Here is a 19843-nt window from a genome sequence, read left to right on the forward strand (position 1 = left end):
TAAGCGGGCCCCTAAGGTGGCCACATTTTTGCTGCGTTAGTAAGGAATGTGGTTGCATGCCTCACACATGAGCCAAGATCTGCTAAGGGAGATGGAGAGAGAGCAGGAGAGAGCGAGAGAGAGGTCTGTGCTCATAGAAAATGAGCTCATTCACTCTTTGGTCACAGAGAAATGGAGAGTGAGCGAGCGAGTGAGTGAGAGAGGGAGGGATAGAGTCAGTTGATGAAAGAGAGTGAGCAAATGACTGAACGAGTGAGTGAGCGTGTGAGTGAGGCTGTACAACAATAGGGAGCTCTACTTTCAGTTGTTACCACACAGAGTTGGATCGCTGAACGCTGTGCTGTGTGTTGAGCCGTCAGAAGCCCGATTCTCCTGCAGCTGCTGCTCTACTCCAGTGTCCGTCTCTGCACTGTGAGGACACAGCTGTTTTCCTACTTTATTCGTCCTGCATGGATTAGTGGGGGTTTTCCCACTCATGTCTGATACGTGGTGAGGTGAGCTGCCGGATTTTAGGTAAGCGGTAACGGTGTGCATGTCTCTGGACGTGATGATTTCTTCTCCTAAGGAGAGCTTCTGCACCTCTGCCCAGCCCACAGGCATGAGGCTGAAGATTCGAGTGCGCAGGATGAAGGAGGCTCGAGATCTTAGAGGTGTGTATGGAGAGCGCTGGAGATCTGCAGCTTTGCAGCCGCTCTGATTTCTTCTGCTGTCAATTTACCTATCATGTCTTATTTAAGTTTCCTTTCCATTAAATAATTGTATTTTTTCACATTGATGTGCATTTAAATGTTCTTTCTTTCTTTCTTTCTTTCTTTCTTTCTTTCTTTCTTTCTTTCTTTCTTTCTTTCTTTCTTTCTTTCTTTCTTTCTTTCTTTCTTTCTTTCTTTCTGTGCTTTATTTCTGTGCTTCTTTCTTTCTGTGATTCTTTCTTTCTGTGCTTCTTTCTTTCTTTCTCTGTTTCTTTTTTTCCTTCTTTCCTCTTAATTCGTCTTTTCCTTTTTCTGTCTTAATTACTTCTTTGTTATTCTTGCTTTATTCATCTTGCTTTCTATTGCATCCTTTATATTAAATTTTTTTTTTAATCATTTTCTTTCTTTGTTGAGTCCTTGCTTGCTTTTTATTACTATTATTTTCTTACTTGTTTTCCTTTTTGTGGTTCACTTGTTTTGTTTCTTTTTTCCACCTGTTTTTGAAGTACTTCTTCTTGCATTACTCGTGTAATTATTTATATTTTTTTACTATTTTTTTTAAATGTGTCCGCTCCTAAGTTAATGCTTGGTTAAGTAGTTTGGAAAACTTGTCAGCTGTACAGATAAAGTTGTATGCAGTGTGTGATGAAGTCATACATTAACCCAACAGCCACAGTGATGAATTACGTATGCTGATAAGCAGTCATGGGTTTGATAAGATCATACAATGTGTCATGCATGATTAAACTGTGTGTGTATGTGTGTGGAGTGTGTGTGCAAAATAGTATGTGCAGAGTGTGTGTGTGAGAGAGCATGTGTGTGTGTATGCATACATGAGTCACTGTATTTGCATTTTGCTTGGTCACTGAGTGACGGTTAAACGGCTGCTGTTATCTAGTTATTCACCTGTATGTAAGGTTTGTTACATGACAGGAGGTTGGACTGTTTTGGGAAGCTCTGCTGTAATGCTAATAGAGCTACAGTTAATGGCTTGGTTATGTGGAGCCTTGGGAGTTTGTACTGTATTAATCTGTCAAGCGTGACATGAGGACCAGAGGCAAGCCTGACTGCTCTTAATGTTCCTCATTGTGTGGAATGCATTTGTGCTATGATGTCATACAGGCCTCATTTAGATGGAAATTAAGTGTGTGTGTGTGTGTGTGTGTGTGTGTGTGTGTGTGTATGGAGATGAAGAGGGACAGATGGAGGCTCCTTCTCAATGGCGTCATGTCTTCTGCATCTGGAGGCTGAAGAGCTGGGGGTGGGGGGGCAAGTGTGTGTGTCTCTATGAGCTCCATTCAGCTCCATCAATGGTTTTAGACTGGCACTGCTGAATGAGTGTGTGAGGAAAGGCCTTTGAGTTTGCCTAAAAAGATACACACTGAAAGGCTCCTAGTGATGGAGGTCTTGTGCCGTGGGGTGAATGGAGTGATGTCAGGCACCGGGGTTAATGCACCCTGTGTGTAAATGCTTCCTTTACAATCTATATGTTAGTTTAACAAAGAAATAATGTCTATCCAGGCCAGACCATGAGTATATCATGCGGTCTGAGGTACAGTTGGCCCCCTGAGCAAGCATTATATACTGTCACAATTGTAAGTCGATTTGGATAAATGCATCTGCTGAATGCTATGAATGTGTTTCAGTTAATGAAATAAGATTTGTGTTTTGCTTTGTAGAAGTACCTTGCTATTTTTAAGAACAATATATGGTCTAATCAATGGCTATTAAAAAAAAAAAAAGTAGTAGATCTGTAGTGTAGATATGTACAGCTGTGGAGCTAGAAAAGCTTTTGTACACCTTTGTGTTCTTTATTCTACACAACAATATCTACAAATAGAAAACAAATAGTGCTGGTGCTTTCTAGGAATGGACAAACCCAGAGCACAATGTGCAATGCTGCAGGATTTGGGGGAAGAAAATCAACAGCATCTGTTCAAGTGTTTATCATAAGAAAACATGTAATGTATGGTGGAGAAGGCAACATGGTTTGGGGCTGTTTTGTTGTTGGAGAAAACTGCTTAAGGTGGTTCAACCTGTTCTTAAATGTGAGGGTTTACATACTGTTTTCAGACACGGTCCATCAATGTTTTTAAGATACTAATGATTGGATGAAATGTACCAATTTTTGTAAAATTTTAAAAGTGTCATTAAAACGCACTTAAATGAATATTGTACACAATAAAACAAATTGATCTAATGACTCAGTGAAATCTGCACCTGCCTCTACTAAACTCAATGCCACCCAAAGTGCCAGTTACTAATGTGCACTGAAGAGGACTTGGCAAGGAGTGGCGGTGGGTTTAGGGGAAGCGTGTGAATGCCTAACAGCTCAGCTGGTCCAGTTCAGGCTCAATGCTGGCATATATCACTCTTCACACAAAAGCACATGCCAGCCCCCACCCTTGCACTCACACACAATTACAGTGAGCAAACAGTGATGTCATCTGAAGCAGGTTGTGTATATGGGTGTAATGAGTATAGTGAGTGTGTGTTTTGTGTTGGGTGTGCATGTGTAATGTGTTTATCCTATGTGTAATGTGTGTATCCTATGTGTAATGTGTGTAAGATGGCTTACTCACTGGTTCTGTCTTTGAGGGCATGTTTGGGTTTTTCCAGAATGACTGGGTAGTGATGTGGACAAATGTGTAGGACAGGGACATCATCTCACTCATGCATGCAGAAAAGGGCAGTGTGACAGCAAGCTCAAGTGTCATTCTAGGGTAGCAAAATGAATTATTTAATGAGAATTATTATTATTGGCTTTAGAAGTAGATGCTTAAATGAAGCTGATTTAAATAAAGCTAACTTTAGATCTCATTATAATCTGTGGATCACTGTATGCATGTGTTACAACCGTATGCATGTGTAATATAATTTGAATCAAATTGTGTTAGTATTTGGCATAAATGATACACGTAATTAAACTAGAAAGCAGTAATTATCCCCTGGCTTATGTCAGTTGTCACTTTCTAAGGGCAGTTGTAGCCTAGTGGAAAAGGTACTGGACTAGTAAGTAGAAGGTCGCTGGTTCAAACCCCACCACTGCCAGGTTGCCACTGTTGGGTCCTTGAGCAAGGCCACTAACCCTCATTTGCTTGGACTGTATACTGTAAGTCACTTTGGATAAAAGCATCTGCTAAATGACGTAAATGCAAATATCAGAATTTTAAAAATCTGCAATATTTTTAAATAAATGATTTATCCCAGTCAGACTTGCTCTTACATTTACATTTTCAGCATTTAGCAGATGCTTTTATCCAAAGTGACTTACAGTACTGTGACAGTATATGATTTAAGCAATTGAAGGTTAAGGGCCCTGCTCAGGGGCCCAACAGTGGCTACCTGGCAGTGGTGGGGCTTAAACCAGTGACCTTTCAATTACTAGTCCGGTACCTTAACCGCTAGGCTACAACTGCCTTCGTGAAACAAGGGGCACAAAACAGCAATAATCCCTGGACCGCATGCCAGACCATTGTAGAGTATTATAAATTCACTCTATCAGAGTAGTCCATTAACTAGGAGGTGAGAAGAAACCTGATTACCTGTAGGATACGTGCAGACAGCAATCACATCGGTGGTTCCTGTGGTAAGGTACTGTTCATTGAAGGTCAGAAAGGAGAAGGCTCAAGCCTCACCACTGCCAAGCCACCATTGCTTGGAGTGTATTCTTTCTCAACTGTAAATTGCTTTGGATTAAACTGTCTGCCAAATGCATGAATGTAAATGTCAATGTAACCAAAGGCAGGGATCGAATACCAGTGTCTGAGGTGAAGCATCATGCCTTTCATGGATTTACTTTACTTACTTCAGCTTCAGGGTTCTGGGGCCCCGGGCTTTAATTCTCACTTGGTCTTATAAGAACACAGCACCTAATGCAAATTTGATAAACAGATGTATTGTATCATTTGGGCCAGTGGGTTGAGAGTTCAATTGTTCCCCCTTGAGCCCATCACAAAAGCTGCTTGACCATGTACAGGCCTCTTTCTTGGAGATCCCTTTATTTGTCTTTCCAACATCGCAGGTATCTGTGGAGATGCTTTGTTTTTGTTCGGTTTGCCTTTGTCTAGGAACACATTGCTCCTTAATGTTACTATATTAAGCAGCTCATTGAATGACTCAAAGCATGAGAGCAGGAGATGACATGAGCCTTGAGCAGGAGGAAGAATGCCGTTCTAGCTCTGTCAAAGAGATCCTTTCAGTTTCCTTCCGTGTCCCCGTGCTCCTGATCTGCAGTGAGAGCTTAAACATCCTGCTCTCTGTCTGAAAGGCTTTTGCCTGTATGTGGGAGGGACAGGAAGGTTACATTTTTGCATTGGAGGAACATCCTACGTCCTTGCTTTGGCAGTTTGTCAGATGATTGTATGTTACCTCGGGGGAGAGCCACTGCCAAATGAGGGAGGGGGTAGGGGAGTAGGCCAAGGTCTGCACGGTGCTCTTGGGTATTAACTGACAAATGTTGACATAGCGACCAGGCCTTGCATAGGATGATGTCATCTGGCCCTCCTGGCAAGCGAGGTTATGAACAGGAGCAATAAGAGGAGGGGGAATCAGGGTCGAACGAGGGGTTTACTGCTAGGATGGGGGTCGTGGAAAAATTAAGGATGCACAAATTTATCCATGGCCGGGGCTTTTGAGTGCAAACCGAGCATTCAAGGCCTGCCTTGTTCCTCTTGGAGTGACATACGAAACCCCCTTCTGTTTCACTGATGTCATCGGCCTGATTGTTGCCATTTATAGCTTTGAACAGACAGGCTGACACTTAGGCTCTTAAAGGGCTAGGTGGCTAACGTGTCTCTGTGAGGTTATAGAAGAGGATAGACAGGTGTTCAGCCACGTCCGTTAGCTCCAAGCACCTGTGGCTGTTACCCTGTGTTTGTTGAGCTGTGGTTAGTCGAGTGTGAAGTCTGTATGATGTCATTCTTTGCCACTCCATGCTGATGCTTTGTTAAAAACCTGCTTATCAGCTCTGGCTTTATTTGCTTCTGACTCATTTTAATGCTTTGTATTTTGCTCCACCCCCCAACCCCCTATTTTCCCTCCCAGCTTGCTCTCCGACCTCCCTCCCTCTGTTGTATGCTATCACTTTTGCTCTTTGCACTGTTTCCTGGCTGTACAAACACAGTGATGTCATAGTCCACTGGCCGGCTGCTGTGTTCTGTGTGTGCGCTCTGTATGTGTGTGTGAGTGCGCGCCCTGCATGTGGTTGCTCTCTGGGTTAACATGTCCCAGATTCTCATGGAGCTCATCTGAGATTAAGCACTAAACCCATCTGCTTAGGCTCATGCTTTCCTTTATTCACCGCACACTTTGTCCAAACGCATTTTCTTTTATCCTGCAAGCCGGAATGCATTACACAACCCTTGTATAAAAACATATGCATGTGGGAAACAATATGCAGCGGTTGTCCAGACATTGTAGCTGCAGCCACTGCTAAATTGATGGCTTCAGTGCAAAGCCTGCACCTGTAGCCTCCCTCATTCCCCACGCCTGACGTGATCGTTCAGCAGAGGATATTAGCTCATTCAGGAAACAGAACGACGAGAGACTAAACTGCAACCGCCTGCTTCTTAAAGAGACAGAACCCTTTATATCCCGTGTTCCTCGCATGCAGACTATTTTTAGTAATTGCGTTAGCTTGGTCAGGTTATTGGTGGATCCATACTGAGCATGGAAACACTGGGCATTAGCCAGGAGTTCAGCCTGGACAAGGTACTTGTCCACATTCATGCTAGACAATGTAATCTTCTATGAGAACTGGCTTACTTTAATCATCATGAGCTAATCTGGTGCACGTTTTAGTCATCCAAACAGAATGGTGTAATCATGGCTCTCATCCTCCTCCCTCTTTCTTGTCTGGTGTATAATAGCTTCTTTTTAACACTTCCAAATCCACATCACTTGTGACATATTGTTTTTGCTGACAAGCTACAAGAGCTGTTGCTGACAAAGCTCACATTAACCTGACAGTTTAAGTGGCAGAATGAAATGTTTAAACCTTCTTGTATTACTGTAATCGTTTTACATCATTCAAATGATATATTTGTGGGGTTTTTTGTCTGACATGCCTCTTTTTTCTTGATTTTTCTTTGGCAGGTGGCTTTGCAGCATTTTCATCCTGCTTCCCAGGTCTGTGTGAGGGAAAGCCAGTGACCACTTTGCCCATGAGCCTCTCCCAACCCTGTCTGCCGGTGGCCAACGTTGGCCCTACACGCATTCTGCCCCATCTGTATTTGGGTTCTCAAAAAGATGTGCTTAACAAGGTGAGATAATAGGCTAAGTGAATTTTTTTACTCATGCAGGTCATGGAATAGTCAAATTCTATGCAGTCTGTATGGTATCTTGTTTTGCAACTGATTCATGAGGAATTATTAGTTAACCTTTCATCAGTTGTACTAATAAAGTTCTTTCGAATGACTACTAGTCCAGTTGACTTTACCTCCTACTGCAAGGCCAGTTACTTCAGTGCCATTGTAACATTAATAAAGGCAAATTATACAAGAATCTCATACAAGAATTTGCCAATGATCCTAATATTAAAATCTCCACTCTCTTAGGACCTGATGGCCCAGAATGGCATCACTTATGTACTTAACGCCAGCAACACCTGTCCCAAACCTGAGTTCATCTCCGAGAGCCACTTCATGCGGATTCCTGTCAATGACAACTATTGTGAGAAACTCCTACCTTGGTTGGAAAAAACCAATGAGTTTATAGGTAAGGTTGTGATCTCTGTATGTTGTTACTTTTTTGCATGTTTTGTGGTTAGATTCTATTCTATACAATTCTATTTATGCATTTTCTCTCAATTTAGCATAGCCAGGTAGTCCTCCGCAACTGGGGACCACGATCGCTTTTGAGAAGGGTATATTTGCCTGACACACGTTCCCTTCGAAGTGTGCACAGACGGGCGGCACGGTGGCTAAGTGGGTAGCACTGTCGCCTCACAGCAGGAAGGTCCTGGGTTCGATCCCCAGGTGTGGCGGTCCGGGTCCTTTCTGTGTGGAGTTTGCATGTTCTCCCCGTGTCTGCGTGGGTGTCCTCCTGGTGCTCCAGTTTCCTCCCACAGTCCAAAGACATGCAAGTGAGGTGAATTGGAGATACTAAATTGTCCATGAGTGTTTGATATAATCTTGTGAACTGATGAATCTTGTGTAATGAGTAACTACCGTTCCTGTCATGAATGTAACCAAGGTGTAAAACATGACGTTAATATCCTATTAAATGAACAAACAAACAAACAAGCATGCACAGACCATGTGACCCCTTCTTATTCAACCATACTTTGGTGGATTTGCACGTAAGGCCAGTCTTGCACACTTAGAGTCATGCGCTGATCTCTGCGTTCCTCCACTTTGCTCCACTTCTGTACACATGCTTCAGGCTACTAGCCAGGGTACTTACACAACGTCAAAGACACCACCCAGCAGACTAGTGGCCAATTTAGTCCGCCAAATGTGCCTGCTAGGGGTGCCCAGCCAATCGGTAGCAGAGCTGAGATTCGAACTTGAGGGGCTCAGAATCCCTGTGTTGATGTGCCATCAGAATTTTCTGCTGCGCCACCAGGGCACTTAGGGACAAAACAGGAAATAATAGCTCTTTTTTTACCTGGAATATGAGAAGGCAACATGGAATTGAGCATTTTGCTTTAAGCAGTGTATTTTTTGGATGTTTTTTGTGTTCACTAACACTAGTTTCTCTCCACTATTTCAGACAAAGCCAAGCTTTCCAACTGCCGAGTTATTGTCCATTGTTTAGCTGGCATCTCCCGGTCTGCCACCATTGCTATTGCTTACATCATGAAGACAATGGGCCTGTCGTCAGATGAGGCATACAGGTAAACTACCTCTCACACTCTGTGGCTGCATGTTCTTTTAAAGCTGATGTAATGTTGGATCTGGTTCTTAGACCTAAGTGTGACTCACACAGAAACACATAAACAATGGTTACTGTGCCTTTTTTACTCCATGAGGTAAATGTAAGCTAAACCTGACCATGAAAATAGTTCTAGGGTTCAGCAGGAAATAAAGTATTTTGTTTTCTTGTCTCAGATTTGTTAAGGATCGCAGACCTTCAATATCACCAAACTTCAACTTTCTGGGTCAGCTGCTAGAGTTTGAGAAGGGTCTGCAGCTGCTGAAGGTGTTGTCTTCAGGTCAGGAGAAAAGTGAGCAGCCCTCTTTGGCAAAGGAACCCACTGGAGAAGCCATCTCCAAACCAGAAAAAGCTCGACTAGAGGGAGAGTCTGAGGTCAAGCTGCCATCACCTTCATCTCTTCAGCAAGGCTTTAATTGCCTTAACCTCTCAGCTGAACGAATTCTGGACACAAATCGACTCAAGCGCTCCTTCTCATTGGATATAAAGTCAGTCTATACACCAAACCAGTGTCCTACACCCATTCACAGTGAGGATGTCCCCAAACTCTGTAAACTGGACAGTCCCAGTCCAGGATTCTCGAATGGGGTATGTCAGTTGTCCCCATCCTTGGACAGCCCTGGTTCAGCTGATCTACCAAGCCCAGTTGCCGAAAGCAGCTCAAGGGTGCGATTGCGCAGGAAAAACAAGCACAGTGGAGCTACCTCACCTGTGCAGTCACTAAGCCTGAGCTTCGGACATTCGCTGTCCGGGCACAAAAGTCTGAGCACAGACGAGAATCTAAAGTCTTCGATGCTGCTTGGCTTGCCTGTAGCTGGCACTGGCCCTATGTGGACCAAACACCGTGACACGTCACAAGCCACCACACCCGTCACACCCACGGGTGAGGCCCCGTGGTTCTATGAAACGTTGAATGGTGGAGGAGGTGGTTCGGGTGCAGTGCCCTTCACGCCTCTGAAATGCAGCACTCTCCCTGGGGGATGTGAGGCTGTACGGTTACGTCAAAAAACAGGCGAAGTACGGGAGTCGCGAGCAAGCTGGCATGAAGACGCACCGATGTCTGCCGCCAGTGCAGACAAACAGTTCAAACGTCGAAGCTGTCAGATGGAGTTCGAGGAAGGAATTTCAGACACAAGGTCCAGGGAGGACCTGGGGAAGATCGGCAAGCAGTCCAGCTTTTCGGGGAGCATGGAGATTATTGAGGTGTCCTGACAACTGCAGTGCTTGTTGGGATCAAAGGATAGAAGTGGACAGGTGCCACCCACAAGAGAGGGAGGACTGATTCTTCCTGACTTGAGGAGCATTTGGTTTAGTTCTGGATCAAATGACTGTGAAAAATCAGACAATGGGATTTTTGTGTTTGTTTGTATCTGAGGTTAAAGCTTGATTAAGGTAGACTTGATGCTGTCTCCTGTGTTTATAAGCCATCACCATCCCAGAAGTATTTGGGAGATCTAAGGACAGAACTGCTGTAGACAGCTGCAGCATAGAACTGTCGTGTGTAAATAATATTTTCCAATACAAATGAAGCTTTACCAGTCTCCCAGTGTATTGAGATTTAAGCATGGCTTGTCTCCTCTGGTCTCATCCGCATCTGGTATTACTCTATTACAGACTCAGTGTCCTTACCCCTCCAAAACTGAATGAGCCCGCATACAGACCTGTGCTGAACAGATGAAGGCTTCTTTGTGCGCTGCTTTTGTGCTGCTCCGGTATGCCAGTAAGAGTGAATTTCTGGAGGAGGATGCAGGAATGTTATGAAGAAAAAGCATTGTGGATGTTTTCCCACAGTGCCCTAATGGGTGCTCTGTGTTTGTGCTTTATTCTGATTTCAGTGCTCCAAAAGACACTGTACAATAAGAGAGGGCACATGGAAACTACCAAACTACCACCCACCTTTTTTCACAATAAGCATGCTGCCTTGTACGGCTGCTGGTTTCCCTACAATTAAATAGTATGTACACCGTATATAGCTATCACAATGAACTTTTTTGAATTTTGCTTCTTTTAGTTATGGATTTAATTTATTATATCTGTTCATTCTGGTAATGAGAAATAATATAATTATGAAATCCTTTTTGGTGTTGTTTTCCGTTTTTGACTTTGATATTTATAAAAATCCTTCACAAAACTGATACACAACTACAAGCAATACATGCTTTTTTCCTTCTTTTCTATTTTTGTCTGCAATTTCAACTGTATGGGAGACTGATAGGTAAATCGGTCTGGTATTCGAATGCACTTTCTGTTCTCATTAAAGGGTTGCTTTTACAAAACCTGATGCTTCACATTAGTCTGCATCCTTATCTGAGATTTTAGAAAGAGTTTCAGTATCTCTCCAACCTTTTTAGCTAAAATGTAATATTACTGGAAGCATGTGTACTTAAAATAATCAGAAATAATTAACATGCTATCCCAGCTCTCGGAATGATCATGATGCATTTTAATTACGTGTTTTCCTCTATATAAGCACATATGGTGAATGCATACTGAAATAATTTTGGGCTTTAATGTCTGTCCCCTTTTATTTTTTTATATTTATATTTATTTATTTGGGCCTTTATGGGAGACTGTGGTTAGAATGTGAGTGACTTGCTGAACCCAAATTATCGAATAGATAAGTATTTTTTAAACAGGGGGATGGGGCTGTAATCCTTTACTTTTATATGTGCAGATGAAATTGATTTCAGAGGGCATGGTTTAAATAATAGTATTAGCTGAATGCATTGACTGTGCCTATCATTTATTTTTGGCTAGTGTTACGCACCAGCACTGGTAGCTGCTATACTAAATCATTAGCTAATACTACAGTCCAGAAAATAATGGAATGAACCAGGGTAACCAGCAAGAGCTACAACCTATTACTGGCTATCTCAGTATGAAGATTTTGATTTTGATTTTGAGCATGCCAGCTTCTTGGCAGTCAGGTTTATATTTTTGTTGTCTGTGGTCCACAGCCAGAGTTCTTTTGAACACTGAAATAAGTCAGTGGCACTTCTCTGGTATGATTATACTTGCTATTAAATACAAACAGGATTATGAAAGATGGCTGTTGCATTTTTTAAGAGTATTTGTATATACCAATCCACTTGATCTATTGTATTTGACTATGGTAAATACTTTAAAATTAGATAAAGTTGTTTTAAGAATAATCATCAGAATAAAATTGGGCATTTTTAAGAATCCTTTATCTGTAATTGTCTGACTCAACACGGACCTTACATCCGTCCTTAAAAAGACTAAGTGGTAAATAAGTTTTAATAACAAAACCTAACTGGTTCATGCCAAATTGTAATATAACTCTCGGTAGTGCATTAACTTTCAATCTGTTTAAAATTAACAACTGCTATGCACTTCAGGCTTCTATTAGGGGTATATTTCTATTATCAATTTTCAATATACTGGCCGCTCAGGTGGCGCAGCGGTAAAAACACACGCTGGAACCAGAGCTGGGATCTCGAATACATTGTATCGAATCTGCCGGCTAGGACGATTGTCCTGTTGTTCAGATATATGTCTCTCCGTACACAACGCTGAGCTGCACTGCACTCGTCAAAGTGTAGGTGATAAGATGCATACGGCATGCAGCCCACGTGTCGGAGGGGGCGTGGGTTAGCTTCGTTCTCCTTAATCAGAGCAGGGATCGGCATTGGTGGAGAGGAAGCATGGCGCAATCGGGCAATTGGACGCACTAAAAGGGAGAAAAAAGGAATGCATAAACAAACAAAAAAATTCTATATACTGCAGCAATAGTGTACTTATTATGACTTATTATAAGTTTTTTATCTTTTGTTTTGTATATTTTTTAAATACTTAGGCACACAAAAGGCATGCATTACAGTACTGCTCACATTAAAACTCTAATCCTGGCTAAAACCTGGCTAAAACTATTACATCACAATATGTTCATGCATGGTAGCTGGCCAGTCATGGTTCGTAGCTGTAGCTGGTTACTCATGTTAATTCCATTATTCTTTAGACTTGAGTTAAATAGCTATCAACACAATATAACACAAGCAGGATCTGTAATAATTGGAGGCCACGTGAATATAGTGTAACAGAAACAATAGCACATGATGCTCCAGTTCAGCTCAGGGCAAAAGCACATGAGTCACATTTCTAAGCCCTGGCAACCTGCACAAATCTTGCTCTCTCTCTCTTTTCCTCTTTTATTTCTGTCGCTCACTCTCTAAAGCTTGCTCTTATTTGTTTTCTCATTCTTTATCACTCATTAATTATTTAATAATTATTCCTCTGTTCCAAAGGTTTAAATGAATCCCATGTGAACCAGCCCTTTACTGTAGGATGGTCAGTTATATATTTATAAATATGTATTCTCTGTTAGCTTCTCTTGTTTGCAGATCTCATTTGTCTTCTGTCTGTACTAGTGCTAATGTTTTTCTTTCTTGTGTGACATGTTAATTTCTTTTCTACGTCTGTATGTTTAAACATATTGCTAATTATTTAAGACGTAATGAAAAGATGCAGGCTATCGTTTTTGCTGAATCTGTCTGTTTGTTATAAACGGCTTTTATTATTATTATTATTATTATTATTTTGTGTAAATAAACCTAGAAGAATAATTAACATAGGGTAGAGAACTTTTTCAGAGAAAATCCTGATACCTTAGGCTGCTTGACGCAAAATACCTCAGGTTCTATTCAAAGGCTTTTTCCTCTCCTGTACCTGTTTTGTGAAGATGAAACACAAATATAAAAATTACAAAATATAATCTGATTCAAGTGTCTTTTTTTAAATGTCTTTTTTCATGATTATGCTCATACCTTTAAAAAATACTTTAGTAGAACAACTTATTAACAAAACTTATTAGACCAAATTATTAACTAAAAGCAAAAGCATTGGATGGTAAACCACGGTAAAACACTTGAGACTCGCCGCTCAGGTGGCGCAGCAGCAAAAACACACGGTGCAACCAGAGCTGGGTTCTCGAATACATCGTATCGAATCTCAGCTTTGCCTTGCCGGCTGAGGCTGAGCAGCCACATGAACAACGATTGGCCAGTTGTTCAGATGGGCGGGACTAAGCCGGATAGGGGTCTCTCTCTCTCAGACAATTACGACCTCTGCTGGCTGATTAGAGGTGCCTACACAGAGATGAGGAAAGAGTGCTCTTGAGACTCACAACCAAAAGATGATATGGCACCGAGGATACCAGCTGATGAAGTGTTTCAGGTGTTTTGTTCCTTTCTTCCTGCCAACATTTTGTTTAACAGTACAGTGTTGTTGTCACATATTTCATTTCAAAATTCTCCACACATTCTCTAATGGTGACAGGTCAGGACTGCAGGCAGGCCAGTCCAGTATCCGTACCCTCTTCTTCCGCAGCCATGCCTTTGTAATGTGTGCAGCATGTGGTTTTGCATTGTTTTGTTAAAAAATGCACGTACGGCACTCAGGTGGTGCAGCGGTAAAACATGCTAGCACACCAGAGCTGATATTTCGAACTCGTCGGTTGGGCTGGGCAGCTACATTAACAACAATTGGCTTGTTGTTCATATGGGGTGGGAAGCCAGATAGGGACCTCATAACTGGTGCAATTATGACCTCTGCTGGCTGGTTAATGGCACCTGCACAGAGTCAAGGAATAATGCGTTGATCAGGGTCTGGCTCTTCATACACAAAGCTGATCCACATATGAACTCGCCTTGTGCAGGTGAAACAAAGATGTAGTCGGCTACTGCACACGTGTCGGAAGGGGTGTGTGTCAGTCTCGCTCTTCTCAATCAGCAGTGGAGATCAACATCAGTAGAGAGGAAGCATAATGCAATCGGGTAATTGGATACGACTAGATTGGGAGGAAATTTGGTAAAAAATGCAAAAAAAAAAATGCATGGATGTCTCTGGAAGATGTTGTCTTGGCAGTATATGTTGCTCTAAAATCTCAATGTAGTTTTCTGCATTAATGCTGCCATCACAGAAGTGTAAATGACCTTTGCCAAGTACACTGACACAATCCCACACCATGACAGACCCTGGTTTTTGGACTTGTTGCTGATAACACTCTGGATGGCCTTTTTTCGTCAATGGTCCAGAGCAAACAGTGTCCATTTCTTCCAAAAAGAGATCTAAAATACTAATTTGTCTGGCTTTTTTTGTATAAAAGTGACATTCGTGAAAACCAAAATATTTTCCTGATTTTGCTAACTGGATTGAGATCTTTTTGATCAAATAGGCACATTTTAAACATGCTCAAAAGGAAAAAATGCTATGGGTTTCAGTTAACAGCAGGTGTGTTACCAAGTAAAGCAAAATAAGCTTAAAGAGGCTTATCTCCTGTTGTCTGTAACAAGGTCAGAGCTTCACTTTATCCTTAAACTCATCAAACTCCTCACATCAAGGTTTGACAAAATCTCAAACCTGAGCTGGCATAACCTCCACTGATAGAGTATGACCTGACTACTGTACAATATTACTTTATATATTATTGCATATACTGTATTGAATGGTCAAACCATAACATTTAAGACTAACTGTTGGTTTATAGAGTGCCCATTTATAAACTTAGACACACCCTTTAGACATACTACACTTAGACAAACCTTTAGACTGGCTTGCCTGCAGTCCTGCAGTGGTGGGCTAGCATATTAGACTCCTGTGCCACTTGAGCAACCCTATACCATAATTTAATGCACATACACATAGAAACACTAAAGCAGGGCTGAGGGTTAAGATGATACCCGCCAGTCAGAAAGCCCCCTGTCTTTCCAGAAGCACTTAATGTCCGGGGGGAAAGCTGAGAAAGAAATTCCTGACTTCCCACTGGAGTATTCATCTTTGTTTGCCACTGTACTGGGGATTTTTCTCATATCATGCCTTGTTCACTTCCCTAAACATGAGCGCATGTAATTATTCATTGATTTGTTTTTATTAACCACTCTTTCATTGGGTCGGGGTCACAGGTTATACTCTGGCATGCATTAACTTTAGCTGTAGCCTAGTGGTTACAGGTTGCTGGTTCAAGCCCCACCACTGCCAGGTTGCTGCTGTTGGGCCCTTGAGCAAGGCCCTAAACCCTCAGTTGCTCAGACTGTATACTGTAACTGTAATGTAAGTCGCTTTGGATAAAGGCGTCTGCTAAATGCCGAAAATGTAAATTTAAAAACTTTTTTTTAATCTTGCTTATCTATCCTGAAGTGCCATTAGGGTAATGTTGCTTGGGTTATACTTGCCACCTGCAAGACCCTGACAACTGACAAGCCAACACAAACATATGTAATCCTGTTTTCAAAAGTTTTCAGCTTTGGAAAAACTGTCTAGGCAGCAAAACTAATCCAATCCCTGCTGCTTTCTCCATCATGCTTCAGATTTTGGACAAGGTTTCGTGTGTTGGTATGCAGTTCCTTTTTAAATACTGCATTGTGTCAAAAGTCATTGCTAAGGCTCTGGGACTCCAGAGTAAAAGCCAGTATTCACAAACTGAATCTTTCCGTCCTACCAAAATTTCACTAAGAATGCATTAATGACTCATGCAGGAGGTCACAAAGAGCTCTGCTGACCATAAAAAGAACTGAGGACTTAATTTGCCACATTTGAAGTCAATGTACATAATTCCACCATAAGAAAGACACTGGGAAAAATGGCATCCATGTGAGTTATATTCTATGGACTGGTAAGTCAAAGGTGGAACTTTTTAGGAAACATGGGTCCTGTTGCATCTGACATAAAGCTAACACAGCATTTCACCATAAGAACATCATTCCAACAGTCATACACTGTGGTGTTAGTGTGATGGTCTGGGGCTGCATTGCTTTCACATGACCTATGCACCAGGAGGAGGAACTGAAGCACACAAGCAAGTCCAACCTTTAAATGACTCACAAGGAACAAAATGTTTGGAGTGGCAGAGTCCTGACTTGAATCCCATTGAGATCATGAGACAAGACCTTAATCAGGCAGTTCATGGTTAAAAACCTTCCAATGAAGCTAAATTAAAACAATTATGCAAGGAAGAGTGGGTCGTAATTTCTACACATAGCGCTTTTCCACCAAAAGAACCCTGGTTCTTGAACCGGTTCTGTTCGAACGGGTTTCTTTGAACTTTGGTGTTTTTTAGAGAACCGACGCACATTTCCACCAGTTTTTGGGAACCAAGCATGTGTCATCAACGGTGGGCTTTACATAAAGAAAGTAAAGAGTAGTAACATGATGGCGGAGTGTGTAGGTTACCTGAGAGCATTTGTGCTGCTGTTACAGATGTTCGTTTTAATGCAAAAAGCATTGCATCCATTTGTGTGAAATAACCATCAAATCCACTCTAAAATACAATACATATATCTGTGTTTAGCTGTATTTACTTCACGTGTGGTGTTTATGCCGCTCGGGGTTCTGTCCGGGTCGCTTTTACCACCTCGTATCACACAGTTCATCTCTTTTGAAGCACTTTGCAAATATCAGTGGCAAACTGGATCAGAATTGAATCAGGTGAACTTTAAAAGTTGGAAGTGCATCATTAAGTTCCATACGACACACCAGCACAGCGGTTTTACAGCTTCTCTCATGTAAAAATCAAGTATTCTGTGGTGTCAGGTTAGAACGCTAGTTCTCTGCCTGGAACCTCTTTTTTGCGGTGGAAACACGAGGCTCTGTTCCGTGTCGGTGGAAAAGGGGTAATAGTGATTGATAAGTTATTGCAACTGTTTGATTGCAGTTGTGGCACAACCAGTAATTAGGTTTAGAGGGCAATTATTTTACACTTATAGCTTTCATTTATACCTTGGAAAGGGTGCCAATACAATCACATCCACACATTCTTACTCACTTATACTTTGGGGCAATTTAGAGACCAGATGTGAGGTTTAAACCTCTGTTAATGTGCAGCACCCATACCAAAATTGTTTAAATCAGTGGTACTGATAATATTTTTTATAATCTTTTATAATCTAAAAGGCTGTCCCTATTAAACTACATTGTAGAACTTTTAACACCAAACTAATAATCTAGGTGCATGTGCAGTGTGTTCTGACTCTGCATAATTGGAAAAATTTAACACCAAACTAATAATCTAGGTGCATGTGCAGTCTGTTCTGACTCTGCATAATTGGAAAAAAAAAAATCATTAAACTCACAACAAACTTACATTTTTGTTGGAAATAGATGTAATTGTTCAGTAACAAAAAAGACCAGTTGCAGAAATAATTGAAAATCCATTAATGCTATGCCAAAAGAATACAGTTTTCATATATGCTATTATATAAGAAATATTAATAATTTAAGCACCCACTGGCAGGTCTGTGGCATTTAAAATATTATGCAGAGCATATTCACCATGTTCAACTTCTTTAGTAAGTAGGGCTCTGTATGTGTGTGCGTGTGAGAGTGTTTCAGAGGGTCTGATTGTTTCCAGTCATAGCCATGCTGTGTGCCAGACTCATCTCAAATCCCAGTTTATAAATGGAAACTTTAAGTATTGTTGCGTCAGAGCACCGTCCTGCTCGTTTTCATCTTCTTGAGTGCCTGTTGCCTCTATCCTGAAATGAACTCTCCACAAATCATGAGTTTCTGAAACTATTTATTAATCAAAGGGGGAAACAGGATTTGTTTTAGGGAATGCATTGGCCCAGATTCACTGGAAAAACTCTGCAAAACAGTTTTACCAGTGGCTTTTTCCATTCCAGCTTTTTAAAAATGTTGCATATTAATAAGACACACGTCAGCACCTCTTGGACTGACTAAATGAAAATGTCTAGAAGGCAAAATGACTACAGCTGTAATTTTTTTATGTATTTACTTTTTAATCATTTTCAAATGCTGGTCAGTGCAGCAGTTAGTGTTGCTGTCTTACAGCTCCAGAAACACAGTTACTATCTATGTGGAGTTTGGCATGTGGGATTCCTTGGGGTCAGAGGTGTGCTAATGCAGGGGGATTGTACCCCTTGGCATAACTAAGTAGGTGGGGTGGAGGGGGGGGGGGGGGGAGATTGTTGCGATGATGGCCAAGGTGACCCGTTCAATGGGTAAATTAAGGCTTAAATAAATAATCTTCAGTCATCTGTCAGTTTGACCTCACAAATAACTTTGAACACGGAGAGAGACCAGATTTACCATTAATCATAGAATTAAGTAAAGCCTTCACACTAACAATTTAATTTAGTCTTCATCAGATAGCATTTTATTTTAGGTGCAGCAGATCCAGAATAAAGAGGCATCGGGGCTGATGTGCAATGAATAAAGAAGTACAATCAAACAATTGGGGAGATACAATAAGTGCAATCACAATTCACTATTTAAAAATTACATTACTTACTTGTAATTTACTTGTAACTTATATGATTTCCCCCCCCTTTGTAGATACTTGCTTGATGTTTAAATTTGATCTGGGTGGCCCTAATTCTTAAATTGCTAATTTATCCTGATTACACAATGGAGTTGCTCTGAACTGAGGTAATGGTAGTCATGGTGACGAGATCGTGACATCAGGTTATGTGTGACGCAAGCACGTAAGTGCGAGCCCTCCCGGAACCCATTCAGATTGTATTGCAGCGCCTGCAGTTCGAAAAAAAGAGCCTTAACAGACTGGAATCTCCCCAAAAGGGGCGGTACTGTACGGAACACAACTCGAAGCTGATTGGACTACGATATTCAGAGGCAAGACAGACTCCAGAACAGTCACAGCTGTGATAGAAAAATTTCTTCCCTTTCGCCCTTTGGTGGTGCGTCGCCCGATCACCCTAAGGAACGAGCCGCCCCTGGGCCACTGACATCTTTTTTTAAAGGATTAAAACATATGAAAATGCAATCTACTGCTACAGATTTATTGCCATCTTTTGTAATATTGGATTAACATTTACGTTTATTTAGTAAGCATATCAATAATTTTGAAGCTGACTGTATGTTGAAGTAATACCTTTTTGTGCAAGTTACAACATATTGTGCAAATGTCTGCAAAAGAGAAGAAATAGACTACCCCAAAATATTATCGTCATTAGAGTTGTGGTGGCACCAGCGACACCTGCCAGCACAAAACCAAAATACACCCTGGACAGGGCACTAATCCATCACAGGACATACAATCACACATTTACAGATGTGGTAGTTTAGTGGGTGGAGCTGTGGGTTACATCGTGGAAGACGAGAAAGCCCAAGAATAAGCACTGGCAACATTACGACATGGATTGTATTATCAGGGGCTAGTCTGCTACATGAGACACGAGATAGAGGGCATTAGAGAACGCTGACCCATTTGTGCAGCCAACCATCGCAAAGATAACGGCGTAGTGACATGACATGATCATAAAAATACATTTACATTTTTCTTATTC

The 19843-nt window shown here is 41.5% G+C and overlaps 1 protein-coding gene across 2 annotated transcripts in view; it reads left to right on the forward strand.

The window, feature by feature from the left end:
- dusp8a (dual specificity phosphatase 8a) overlaps positions 1 to 10576 on the forward strand; it is a 63591-nt gene extending 53015 nt beyond the window's left edge. The window contains exons 1-5 of one of the 2 annotated variants that reach the window (XM_063001438.1): positions 330 to 650; positions 6786 to 6952; positions 7247 to 7406; positions 8403 to 8526; positions 8741 to 10576. In XM_063001438.1, coding sequence (XP_062857508.1) covers positions 533 to 650; positions 6786 to 6952; positions 7247 to 7406; positions 8403 to 8526; positions 8741 to 9776 — 1605 coding nt within the window. In that variant the 5' untranslated portion in view covers positions 330 to 532 and the 3' untranslated portion in view covers positions 9777 to 10576. Of the gene's footprint in view, positions 1 to 329; positions 651 to 6785; positions 6953 to 7246; positions 7407 to 8402; positions 8527 to 8740 lie in introns of those variants that run through there. The other variant, XM_063001446.1, reaches the window with a different exon arrangement.
- Positions 10577 to 19843: the final 9267 nt, after the last annotated feature.

Source organism: Trichomycterus rosablanca, chromosome 1 (assembly GCF_030014385.1).
Source record: "Trichomycterus rosablanca isolate fTriRos1 chromosome 1, fTriRos1.hap1, whole genome shotgun sequence".
Classification (NCBI taxonomy): domain Eukaryota; kingdom Metazoa; phylum Chordata; class Actinopteri; order Siluriformes; family Trichomycteridae; genus Trichomycterus; species Trichomycterus rosablanca.